General features: G+C 32.2%; 2 protein-coding genes across 2 annotated transcripts; both read right to left on the bottom strand.

Annotated features, from left to right (window-relative positions):
• Positions 1-3,607: 3,607 nt before the first annotated feature.
• LOC108330696 (glycine-rich protein 2) lies at positions 3,608-4,644 on the bottom strand. The gene has a single exon (XM_017565205.2). The coding sequence runs from the start codon at positions 4,444-4,446 to the stop codon at positions 3,880-3,882; it is 567 nt and encodes a 188-aa protein (XP_017420694.1). The 5' UTR covers positions 4,447-4,644; the 3' UTR covers positions 3,608-3,879.
• A 3,546-nt stretch (positions 4,645-8,190) lies between these two features.
• Positions 8,191-8,978, bottom strand: LOC108330697 (uncharacterized). Its single transcript, XM_017565206.2, has one exon. It carries the CDS (start codon positions 8,728-8,730, stop codon positions 8,434-8,436), a length of 297 nt encoding a protein of 98 aa, XP_017420695.1. The 5' UTR covers positions 8,731-8,978; the 3' UTR covers positions 8,191-8,433.
• Between the last annotated feature and the right edge of the window lie 4,659 nt (positions 8,979-13,637).

The following is a 13,637-nucleotide window of genomic DNA, read 5'->3' as shown; positions in this document are numbered from 1 at the left end:
TTGCAGTGAACTAATTTTTGTAATTAACTTTTTCTTATTGTAAATTACATATGAAATAAGTTGAAGAGATATAATTGTTTTCCAAAACAAACAAGTTTAGTGGAGAGTATAATATCTATTTTGTGCAATTTGTAGTTTTTCTAAACACAATTAGATATTTTCTCTAATTGAGTGTTACCTTTTACCATATTTTTGAAATAAAATTATAGTATGTGATCGAACCTTTTATCAACTATCTTGGTGGTTGTGTTTTTGGTTATGTTTTCTCAACCTTGGATGAGTTTTTAGTATATTATTATTTAAAATTTTATATTTTTATGAACAATTTTGTGCCTTTTAATGGATCTTTGTGGAGTTTTTTTTATGAACCTTTAATAATGTTTTTTTTTTGTAAATTCTAAATATGATCATAATATATTCATGAACACAGTTTGAGAGTTGAGACTTAGATGACTAATATAGAATTTTGCAGATTTTTTTTTTGTCCAAAAATATTTTTATTAAAATTTTAATTTTAAAAAGAACAAATAATCTAGTGTATGAAAAAAAAATTCATATTTAGACTCTCATCTGTATAGTGAATAACTGTTATGTTGTGTCCTAAGTATTTTTATACAATTTTTTGTGAAGTCTCAAATTAATTGACAATCCTAACTGTTCTGCTTAAAAGCTTTTGAGATGCAACAGTGTAAATATGATACAACTTATGGATTTTTTATAACTAGATTTCTTTTGATAAACATTTATTATAAAATAAATTTAATGATCTAAAATTAATTTACGAATTTTTTTAAAAAGCCATACATATATATATATATATATATATATATATATATATATTATAAATACTACTCTGAAGATAAAATAAATATAGTATATAAATAAATATAAATTACACAGTGTTATAAAATTCAGTACCATTTTGTTGGTTTCTCTCGGCAAGATTGAATTATATAATGGGCCTACGAGGAAGCATATGATATTCTCAGCTTAAGACCCAACCAACTACAGTTCAGGTAATTAACTTAAGGTTTTCTTAGTATTGAGGCTTTACTTTCACTTATATAATAATTCTAACAAATTTAAGGGCACAATTAACCCAAAACAATAAAAACCAGCTAAACGTATAGTATATAAGAAAAATTTACAACTTTTTTTAATAACTTGATAACCATGAAATTCAAATCTCCATCATTACACCATAACAAAATTCTGACATTATTTTTTACAATTTGTTCCCATTATTTCTTTTATATTTACTCAGAAAAAACAATACAACAATTTGAAAAAATATATAATCGATATTCTCGTTCATGTTTAAATTATTTATAATTCTTACTATGATTTTACTATTATTTCTTTCTCATTTACGGCAAGTGTGTAAAAAGTTTAGGAACAGAATAATTATATAGTTAAAAGAAATAGAAAAAGAAAACCACTTTACACTGTTGTCTAATCATAAACTTATGACAATTTTATAGAATTTTACCATAATCATTTTAAAAACCAGACAAATAGTGATTTTTATCCTTTGAGTAAAGAAAAGTTACTTTAGCAATATAATAAATTCTAAATATAATAATTAATCTCACCAACAATGTATAGTCATTAGTCATAATTAATTTCTTCAATATCTAAATAAGCATATAAATTGGCAGAATAGCATTATAAGAACTCATAATTAAAATAGAAAATGAAAAAGAGAGTAAAAAATACACAGTAAATAATGATATAATTTTAATAAAGGAATACCTAACATAAATAAGTTTAGCTTTTTTAAAATATTTTTTGGTGAGAACATAAATAAATCATATTACTAAGAAATGAAAGAAACAATAATAAAGCCATTGCTGGATTATATAACGTCAGGCTCCAAAAATTCTAGTGCCTAAAGCGTGATGAAATAAAAACATTCAAAATTCTGAACTAGGAAATATTAGGTTACTGAAATGCATATATGATTAAACCCTACATTTTAAGTTCGTTTCTTTCATCATTTGACAAGGAATTACGTATTGTCCCGTTTATATTTCACTGACCCATTATACATTGAAGTGCTCAAAAAGCAAAGGTTCGTTCAGTCACAAACTTCGTATTTGATAAGATCGAAAGCGACAAAGTGGACCTGATATTGACTTTCTTTTCAGAGTTTGATGTTAATGGTTAGAAATGATCAACCACAAAAAATATTAAACTTTTGAACACGAAAATCGAAGCCCACAAATTTGCTATGATTAGAATAGTAAATTTCTCAATTGATACAAAAGTAAAACCCAAAGCAATAGAACAATCAATGTGCATTTGAGAACAATGGTTGTAGGATAAGAAGGGAGAAAATGTCACCGTTCTCCAAAATCATGGCCACAGAAACAGATGAATCCATAGGAACCAGGTATTACAAAGAAAGCCATAAATTCAAAGTGATGGACAGAAGAAAAAGAAAAACCAGGATTTCGATTATTAATGGATATTCACAAGCCACTCAAAATTATCCAAATACAGAATGATGACACCTACCTATTATCATAAGCATTAAACAACTAAAGATCCATTTTCGAAGAAACAACAAGAGTTAGCATAGTTGAAAATACAAAAGAAAGGAAGATGCAAAAGAAACCATCAGAATGCATGACGTAGGACAACACATCAACCTCTAGTTAACCTACATTAACTTTTTCTTTTGGTAATCATACAACACGGGATTAAGCATATCTGTCATGATAATTAACCACTGATCTGACAATTAAATATCCTTATTAAAACTGTGATGTAGCATAATACTTCTAATAAAAAGTTCAAAAGACATGATTGTGGTTTTAAGTTGGAACACAAGCTGTCGTCACTGCAATATTAAAGTTGTAGTTGTGGCAACTATTTTCGTAACCAAGATGGAGACTGCATTTATTCACAACTTTTCACAGTATTAAAGTTTAGAAAATGTCTGCCAGTAAAACCTTTAAAAAGAATAAAACAATGCCTTAAATGAACATATTAAAAAAAAAAAGAACATCCACAACATTTATTATGTTCATGAATAAAGATCAGAAATGACAATATATTATCCACACACAAAACTAGAGGACAGAATAGACTACTTATCATATCTTTGAAGGTAGGACCACTGCATAAATGTTCGCTTCTTATCAGAGCAGTAGGATCTTGCCTCACAATATTTGCATGAATTACAGATGAAAATTAAACTTCTTTCAACCAACTTTTGCATATCCTTCTTTAGTAGGCATATCTAGGGGAAAATAATCCGCAAGAAATCTAAGAAATAAACCATTAATTAAAGCACAGTTTCTTTGAAGTGTAAAAGATATATACGTAGCATGAATAATAGATAAACTTACAATATGATTAAAGAGCACCCGCTCAATTTACAAGAAATTATTAGTTATAATTATTTTATTTACTTTTACAACAATTACATTAAAAAATCATTAATACGAGTTTTGATAGATTCTTAGTGTAAAATTGTTCCACGCCCCTGGAAAATACAGACAGACATATAAAAGCACATAAGTGAGAAGCTGAAATTTGCTTGGAAAGTGATCAGAATGGCAGGACTGCCACACAAATATAGATAGTTTGAGGACAGAAAATAGAAACGAATGCAATGTTTTGCTGAATTAATAAATTGATTAAATTAGCCATTAGTTATGGCTTCCCTTGCTTCATATTCAACGGAGGAACAACCATAATCACTTCATCAAAAGAACCGCATTAGATGAAACAATTAGCAAAATCTGCAAAACATATTAGAACAAATGCCAATGGCTAGAAACCAAAAATAACAGACCCATGCAACCAACCCCAACTAACAATAGCAGACTCATAATATAATAGAAGAAATCATAATTCATAGACCCCACATTCTCACTCATTTAATTTCCCAACGTTCGGACATTCCCTTGCAAAATGCCCTTCTTCCCCACAGTTATAACACCCTCCTCCACCACCGCCGCCGCCGCCTCCTCCTCCACCGCGTCTCCGTATCCTACCATCACCACCTGCACCACCACCACCACCACCCTGTCCGTGGTAACAATCCCTAGCCAAGTGACCTATTCTTCCACAATTATAACACTCAGGTCCTCCTCCTCCACCGCCGTAACCTCCTGCCCCTCTCCGGCCGATCCCTCCACCACGGCCTTCCCCTCCGCCGTAGCGTCCTCTTCCTCTCCCGCTCCCACCGCGAAAACCTCCTGGACGGCGAGATCTAACGGCGGAGGTGACGTCGACGGCCATGGCACGGCCGTCGTCGCCGTAATCGAGTAGGAACTCGACAGACTGGCCCTCGGTCAAGGAGCGGTAGCCGTCGGATCGGATGGAAGTGAAGTGAACGAAGAGATCTTCGGAGCCGTCCTGGGGAGTTATGAATCCGAAACCCTTCTGCGCGTTGAACCACTTAACGGTGCCCGTGGATCTCCGAGTTTCGGCCATGGGTCCTGAAGAGTTGGAACGGAAGAACGGAATAGAAGGTTCTAGAAGAACCTAGAAGTTTCCCTTTTGGGGCTTGGGAAAGCTTAGGACGCTGAATTGGAGGGAAGAGCGAGGTGCGGCGATTGTGATTCGTCCATTCCCACGGAGGCGCTGATGTGGTATTGTATGTATGGATTTTGTGTCAGTGGAAAGAAAATAAAAGCCATATATTAATATAGTTAGGTGGGACCCATCCTCATCCTACTTGCTATAATTTCACACTCTCTTTTATCCTCGCCATCCACTTCCCATGCTTTATCCCAACACATTATTCATACCCCACCAATATCTTCACTGTGACGGTTTCTTTTTGGAGAATATAAGGTTCGCGAAATTTATCAGATCGTAATAGAATAATTATTTATTCTTTCAAAATAATATTCTCACGTTCAATTATTTTCTGGGCAATTTTTTTAAATGATTATAAATATAAAATTGGTAAATTGTATTTGTAAAGACAATTTCATTTTAAAGCTTATTTATAAGAATAGTTACAGGTAATCATTGTAAATAAGACTCTTATTTGTGTAATTAATTTTCCTGATCTGTTTATGTACTTGCATACCAGTTTTAATTTTTATTAATATGAGATTTTGATCAATAAAATAATAAATTTAGTTAAACTATTTTTCTTTAATTTTTTATTTAAAATCTATAAATTAATAAAAAATTTAAAGAAGAATATTCCAACTAAATTTATCATTAATTTATTATCAAAATCTTAAATTATTAAAAGTTAAAACTCGTATACCATAAAAAGGTAAGTACATGTACCATAAACATATTATGAGAAATTAATTACACAAACAACAATAAAATTGTTTCTTTATGAAATTATAATAAAAATTTATGAACAAACAAAGTTAGAGATGATTGTTTCCTTATGAAATTACAATAAAAATGTTATGAAAAGATAAGTTTCTGTATGATAAGTTATTATCCCAAAATATAAACCATTACTCATCAAATAGGATAAGTAGTGATCAACTTTTAACTATTACCACACAATCAAATTTATATTAGCTTTACATCTATGTTCTTGTTTAGTATAAGTGATTTACTCTTTGGAAGTTAATTCAAGATGATTTGTAAGGATTGTGGATATTTAGATTGAATTATTTGTGATACAAAATTTAAAAGAAAAAGCATCGTGAAATGAAAAAAAAAAGAGTGAAGGATATTTCAATATTATTTTGTAAAACCAAGTTTAGATTTGAAGAATTTAACTTTTGTAATGAAAGGTTTTAAAAAAATTGAATATTAGTGACTTTTCACGGAGTCAAAAAGTATTGAGAGTAAGCCAGAGATATCAAGCCCTTCTTGGCATAATTCATAATGAAAATTAATGGAGCTCTTTACATTCCAAAGGACCATGAATGGAAGCAAAGTCTATCATTCATATCCCATAAATTCATTAGGACAATTTTCCACTCCTATTTTTGCCAATGGAAAATTTCTTTTTGGAGACATAAAACAAGTTGATTCATTAACTAATTTTTTTTTCGTGGGATCTGCTGCTTTTATATTTATTACATGATTATGTAATCTTAACTATTTTAAATTTAAGATGCTAACAATTAAATAACTATTGTTTCATCTTTACCTGTTGGAACATAATCATCATATAAAAAGAGAAGAAGAGAAAACAAAAAACATAACATACATAAGACTATCTAAACATAACTTAGACAAGCAAACTATTTATGTATGACAAAAATCGATTGTTCAAGACAAATGCAGTCAAACAATCATCTAAGATATCCCTTCTCAAGCCGAGAGTGGAGGTTTATCATTCCTAACTTGGAACATATGTTGTAAAAATTGGTTGGAGGAAGGGGTTGATGAGAATATCAACAAACTAATTGGTTAAAAAAATAGGTAAACACTTGAAAATATTGGCTAGCATTTTTCTTTAAGAAGATCAGAATCAATCTTTGTATGTTTTATTCTTTCACGAAAGACCATTTGAAGCAATGTTGGTAACGAGTTAATTGTCATAAGAAATAGTTGGTGTTCATTCACATTGTAGATAAAAATATTGTAGAAGATAAATTAACCATTGAACTTGGCAAGTTATAAAGGCAAGATCATAATACTTAGTTTCAGAAGATCTTCTTGATATGATAGGTTGTTCATTTGATTTCCATGAGATCAGAGAACTTTTTATGTAGATTAGATATCTAGTGACAAACTGTCTAATGTACTAGCAATAAACCCAATCAAAGTTAGTTAATGCTTATATCTGAAGGAGTTAGTAGGCTGAAAAAATAATACCTTTTTTTGGAGGAATTTTAAGTAGCGGATAATATGATAAGTGACTTGTGCATAAGCATCAATAGAAGAAATATATCAACTGAGCTTTTGAACAACATGTGATATATCATGTATGATGTTGTTGAGATAAAACAATCTTCCAATGAGTGTTTTATATTCTAATGGATCTTGTAATATAATTTCCCCGTCTTTGGATATGTCTAATACATAGGAGTGGAGGCAAGTTTAGTTCCAAGCATATCTATATCATAAAGAATATCTAAACCTTATTTTCTTTCACAGATAATAATACCAACATTATTACATGCTGATTTTATTCCTAGCATTTAAGGTTTCTATTGTCTTTGTTTTTAAATATCATTAAGAAGTTTTTTTATATTGAAAATCTCATTTGCTGAAATGAGACGAGCATAATCGTTTATCTAAACATCAATATCCAAAACATTATAATCAAGCCGAGTAAAAAAAAAATTGAAATTTTTACAAATAGTTTTCTTGAAAGAGAAAAATATAAAGGCCACGAAAGTCTTAGCTGTAGCAATAGTCTTTTTGGAGCTATTTTCCTAAATAATACAAGAGTCAGGGTAAAAGATAATCATAAAATTATTTTGATTAACTTTGATACAAAAGTAATATTAAGATTGAAAGAAGGAATCTAAGAACGTTATGAAAAAAAAATATCAATTAACTTAGTAGTTCCAAATTAAAGAGCCAAGGTTCAAAGACCATAAGGTAATTCTATAGTAATTGGTTTAACACATACAATATGAAAAATAATTCTTTGTTGAAACAACATGATTCTTAACACCATAATCTATGATCAAAGTAATATCGAGGAAATCCATTCTTTAGTTTTGAAATACAAGTACAAACAAATCAATGTGAACAGTATCCGAATTCTGAAGGTTGTGTTATGTATATCGTTAATAGTTATGGTGAATTGGTTATTTGGAATTTCCATAGCCAGGTGGAAATTTCAAGAATTTATCTTTCTTGACGGATAACAAAGGAAAAGATTTTTGAGATAAGAGTAAAAGATCAAGTAGAAGAATGTGTGAGCTAACGTTTCTATATTGTTCATTAAGAACACAGAGAACTCCATGACTTAATTTTCAAGTTTTCTCTTCGTGATGATATCAAATATGCCACAAGAACATTTGTTGGTAGATATAAAAAGAGTCTGACATGAAATTTTCTACCTCATCCTGTATAAACCTAACTTTTAAAAGAGCGCAGTATCAGTTTAATCTCTCTATCTTAAAGAAAAAACTTCTAATTTATGGCCTATCATGCATAACAAGTAATACAATCCATCCAAATAATAAATTGTGGTTTGCTTAGAGATACATCGTGCACACTGTAACACTTGAAAAGACGTGCTCTCATACCATCATAAAGAAACCATAAGACAAGAAAGAAAAGAAAAGAAAATGAAAAGGCCGAAAAGAAAAATTATTGTTATTAATATTGAAAGTTTACATAACATGACACAACACCGAAATATCTATAGAAAAAGAAAAAGGGAAAAGAACCATATGGTCCAACAATACAATCCAAAAAATACAAAACTCCTTCATACTATCCAATCATAACTTAGATCATAAGACATAACTTATACAACAGACCATCCAGGCAAAATATGGGCATGGACGCCGTCTATGATTGACGGCGAGATCAAACGGCGGGGGTTACCTCGCCTGTCGTGGCAGGGGTTACCTCGCCTGTCGTGGCAGAGGTTACGTCGCCGGTCGTGGCGAGGGTGACATCGACAGCACTGGGGCGGCCGTCGTTTTCGTAAACGATGAGGTACTCGACAGACTGACCGTCGGTCAAGGAGCGGTAGCCGTCGGATCGGATGGCAGTGTAGTGAACGAAGACATCACTGGAACCATCTTGGGGAGTGATGAATCCGAAACCCTTATCCTGGTTGAACCACTTAACGGTGCCCTTGGATCTCGGAGTGTCGGCCATGGGTGCCGAAGAGGTGGATTGGAACGGAATAGAAGGTTCTGGAAGAACCTAGAAGTTTCCTTTCGGGGTTTGAGAAAGCTTTGAACGCTGAATTGGAGGGAAGAGTGAGGTGCGGCGATTCTGATTTGTTCATTCCCATTATATTATTGTTTAGGAGGACCCATCCGTATCCTTCTTGCTGTAATCTCACTGTGTTACAATCTCCCCATCCAATGCCCTGCATTGCCTTATCCAAAGCACATTATTCATACCTCACAAATATCTTCTCTGTTTTTTATAATATATTTTTAAGCTCTTTTTCTTTTGAAGGAGCGTAGGCCCAAAGCAGAGTAAATGGACAACTACCTCACTAGGACTCTTTCTTTTTGGAGAATATAAGGTTGGCGAAATTTATTAGATTGTAATAGAAAAGTTATTTATTCTTTCAAAGTAATATTCTAATCTTCAATTATTTTCTAGGAATTTTTTTTAAATGATTATAAAAATAGGTAAATCGTATTTGTAAAGACAATTTCATTTTGAAGGAATATATTGAAGTGATCCCAAAGTTAAATATAATAAATAATCAAGCAATGATAATGCATGTTGCTAGCAAGGAGTTGACCATTAGTTACCCATTTGATGAGTAGATGTTTTACATTTTGGACTTATGACTCATAAAGAGTTATCTTTGTTTTAATATTTTTGTCGTAATTGCAAAGGAAACAAGTTCTCTATCTCTGGGGAGTTTCATGGAATGAATTAGTGATTTTTCACTAAGTCAAAAGGTTGATGGTGACCTGAAAGTGAGTAAGCTTCAGAGACATAAAACAGGTCGGTTCTTAATCAATCTTTTTGAGTGGGATGGGATCTCTTGTTGTTCTATGTTTGTTAATTGATTCATTTAATCCTAATTATTTCAAATTACGATGAAATCACGGTTATTTTGTCTCTAGATGTAGCAACATGACAACAAGAATTTACCCAAGCTGCTGGACTACGTTTCATGTCTACTCATTTAGCAGTGTTTGGCATTCTTGGATTAAGATGCTAATAAATTGAAGTTTTCCACGTTCACCAATGGGTCTATTTGTTGTAAAAAGCTGACAAAATAGTATTTTTTGAGGCGTGTAGAGTCACTGTCCTTGAGGACTTATCCGCGGTGTATTACACAAGTCTCCCAAGATACAATAGGAACTTCTCAGAATTTTTTAGAATCTCAGAACTAGCAAAGATCTCTAAAAAGAGTATAAAAACAAACCCAAAATATTTTTAGAAGAGGAAAAGAGCTAAAGGATGAAACTCAGAAGAGAGAAGAATGAGAAAGACTGAATTTGGTGTGTTTTGGAATAGAAGAAGAAGAGTTCTCTATTTATAGAGCTAGGAAAGAATCAATTTAATAAAAGAAATTAAAAACCATAAAATGTTTTAACGTTGCAGCAAATAAATTATTTAAACGTTGCTTTTAAAATTCTAACGTTGGCAATTAAGAAATGTTAACATTGCACGTTTTCATATTTTGCAATATAATAATAATATATTATAACAATCCCCCACATAGTGCAAAATAGAGTTGAAAGAAAAGTCTTTGATTCAAATAGTTCAAACATTAAAAGAAAGATAAAAAACTTTTATTCTGGGTCTCATAGGATGTAATGCATCAGAGCTGGTATAGCAAGCTATAAAACCAGTCTTAGATTGAGATACTTAACATAGTGTAGTTGGTATAACAAGCTATATGAACCAAAGACACTTGACATGTGTTAGAGGTTTCTCAATCACAATACACCCCCACAATCCTTGTTGCTATCGTTGTGTTGCGCTTAATAGGTCATGCGCGTGCCCGGTATTCATGAGTGCTCTAGAGATCATGTCCAGATCTCATGCAAGCGGCCCCACTTGACACTCATATAGGTGATTTCATCAAGTGTATGCTACAAATCATACACCACCCATAAGGAATATGAAAATCATTAAAAACTTTGTTTAAGCTAAAATTCTTTCACCACATAGAATTTTAATAACAAAGTTTAGCCTCTCAATAATGCAGTCTCTAGCACTTTCACACACACCATAGGAAGGGACATAATTGATTAAAATCAATTTAGTGTTATCAGAACTAACAAGTGACTTGTTTTTACCTATATGAACCTTATTCATGAAATCTCCAATCACAAAGGTTGGGTTACCATCACTTGTTTATTGGCAAGTGGCTTAAGTCTCATTCCCCTTGACTTTTCTAATATCATTTGTCTTCCCAGGGGTTTTGTCAGAGGATCTGCTAGATTTCGTTCTAACTTCACATAATCAATGGAAATAGTTCCACTCTTTAGCAGCTGCTTCACCAAATTGTGTCTCAATTGAATATGTCTATTCTTTTCATTGTAATTTTTTGTTTTTAGCTATAGCTATTGCCGATTGGCAATCACAGTGTACTGACACCGATGGGGTTGGTTTCATTCCTAGTGGAATGTTTGCTAAGAATTTTTTCAACCACTCAGCCTCACTACCAGCCATCTCAAGAGCGACAAACTCATATTCCATTATTGATCTTGCAATAATTGTTTGTCTGACTAATCTCCTTGTGATCGCACCACCCCCAAGTATGAATACATAACCACTAGTGGATTTTGTCTCATCTGAATCAGAGATCCAGTTAGCATCATTGTACCCTTTTAGTACAGCGGGAAATCCACTGTATTCAATGGCCTAATCCATTGAACCTCTTAAGTATCTCATAAGTCTAACAAGTGCATCCCAATGTTCCTGATTTGGATATTGAATGTACCTACTCAGTCTACCTACTACATAAGCAATATCAGGTCTAGAAAAGCTCATCAAGTGCAGTAAGCTCCTAATTATCTAGGCATATTGAGGCTGAGACAATGATTCTCCTTTATTTTTCATTAATTTAAAATTAGCATCATAAGGGGCACTCGCTAGTTTTAAGTCATAAAACCCAAACTTCTTAAGAAGTTTCTCAAGTATTGTTCTTGAGATAGTAATATATTATCTCCCTTCCTTATGATTCTAATACCTAAAATCACATTGGCTTCATCCATGTCTTTCATTTCAAATTTTGATCCTAGAAATAATTTAGTTCTAGTGACAATCTCGTTGCATGTACCAAAGATTAACATGTCATCCACATACAAGCATATAATGACACAATCACCATTTTCAGATTTAGAGTACACACATTTATCAACATCGTTAAGTGAAAAACCATCACAAAACAACACATTATCAAGTTTTTCATGCCATTGTTTTGGTGCTTGTTTCAACCCATACAAGGATTTTAAGAGTTTGCATACTTTATCCTCTTGACCAGATACAACACACCCTTCAGGTTGAGTCATATAAGTTTCTTCCTCTAAATCACCATTCAAAAAGGTTGTTTTAACATCCATTTGATGTATCACTAGTTTATGGATACCTGCTAGAGCTAACAACACTCGAATAGAGGAAATCCTAGTCACAGGAGAAAAAGTATCAAAGTAATTTATGTTGGGTTTTTGAGTAAATCCTTTTGCTACTAATCTTTCCTTATACTTCTCTATAGATCCATCAGGGTGATACTTTTTCTTAAAGATCCATTTACAACCAATGAGTTTTGCTCCTTTAGGCAAATATACTAAAGTCCAAGTATTATTTTTCTGAATTGATTCAATTTCAGTCCTAATGGCATTATCCCATTATTTTGCATCAGGAGCACTAGTAGCTTCTATAAAGCTTATTGGATCATTATCAACAAGATAAGTATAAAAGTCATCCCAAAGGAAGTTTCCTTTATCTGTCTTTTACTTCTTCTTAAATCCTCATTCATGGTATTACTATTATCATTATCATCAATAGGTTGAGACATCTCACTAACCTTTAAGGGAAACACATGTTCAAAAAGCTCAGCATTTTTCGTCTCCATTATAGAATTTATCTCTAGTATGTTACTTTTAACAACTAGAAATCTATAGGCAGCACTATGTTCAGCATAACCTAAGAACATACAATCAAAGATTTTAGATTCTATTTTCCTTTTCTTAGGATCGGGTAACATCACCTTAGCTAAGCACCTTTCCACAACTCATAAGGAGTTTTACCAGTTTTCTTATGGGGTATTCTATTTTGTAAAAAACATGCAGTAAGCAAGGCTTCTCCCCAAAGGTTATCAGGTGCACCAGAACTAACAAGCATAACATTCATCATTTCCTTAAGAGTTCTATTTTTTCTCTCAGCTACTCCATTAGACTCAGGTGAATATGGTGGGGTCACTTCATGGATAATTCCTTCTTTAACACAAAAGTCATTAAAGAGCACATACTCACCACCTCTATCTGATCTAATCCTTTTAATTTTCTTATTCAATTGATTTTCTACTTCTGCTTTATAAGTTAAAAACACTTCAAAGGCTTCATCTTTATGTTTGATTAAGTAAACTTTGGTGTATCTAGAATAATCATCTATAAAGGTCACAAAATAATTTTTACCTCCTCTAGACATGGTTTGTTTCATATCAGCTAGATCAGTATGAATTAACCCTAATAGCTCAGTTTGGCGTTCTACAAAAAAACATGTTTTCTTTGTTAATTTAGATTCTACACATATATCACATTTACTACTTTGTTTATCATGCATATTAATCAATCCTAGTCGTTGTAATTTCAAAACATAAGAGAAATTCACATGTCCTAATCTAGCATGCCATATATCACACGAGTCAACAATATAAGTAGAAGAACTTGATTTATTAATATTTTCAGAAACATTTAGAATGAAGAGTCTTTGATCACAATATCCCTTCCCCACGAAAATATTATTTTTTGTCATAATGATCTTGTCTGATTGATGGCACATGTAGCACATCACTCAAGGCCAGAGTCTTTCCAGATGTAAGTTTGAGAAGAACTTTTCCTTTTCCCAAAACAGGACTG

The sequence above is a fragment of the Vigna angularis genome, chromosome 4, assembly GCF_016808095.1.
Source record: "Vigna angularis cultivar LongXiaoDou No.4 chromosome 4, ASM1680809v1, whole genome shotgun sequence".
NCBI lineage: Eukaryota > Viridiplantae > Streptophyta > Magnoliopsida > Fabales > Fabaceae > Vigna > Vigna angularis.
The sequence above is the reverse complement of the archived record's forward strand: the minus strand, read 5'-3'. Positions and strand labels throughout refer to the sequence as shown.

Bases quoted from the DNA above. Each gene is read 5' to 3' on its own strand.
- LOC108330697 (XM_017565206.2), bottom strand. From the start codon at position 8,730: ATGGCCGACACTCCGAGATCCAAGGGCACCGTTAAGTGGTTCAACCAG.
- LOC108330696 (XM_017565205.2), bottom strand. From the start codon at position 4,446: ATGGCCGAAACTCGGAGATCCACGGGCACCGTTAAGTGGTTCAACGCG.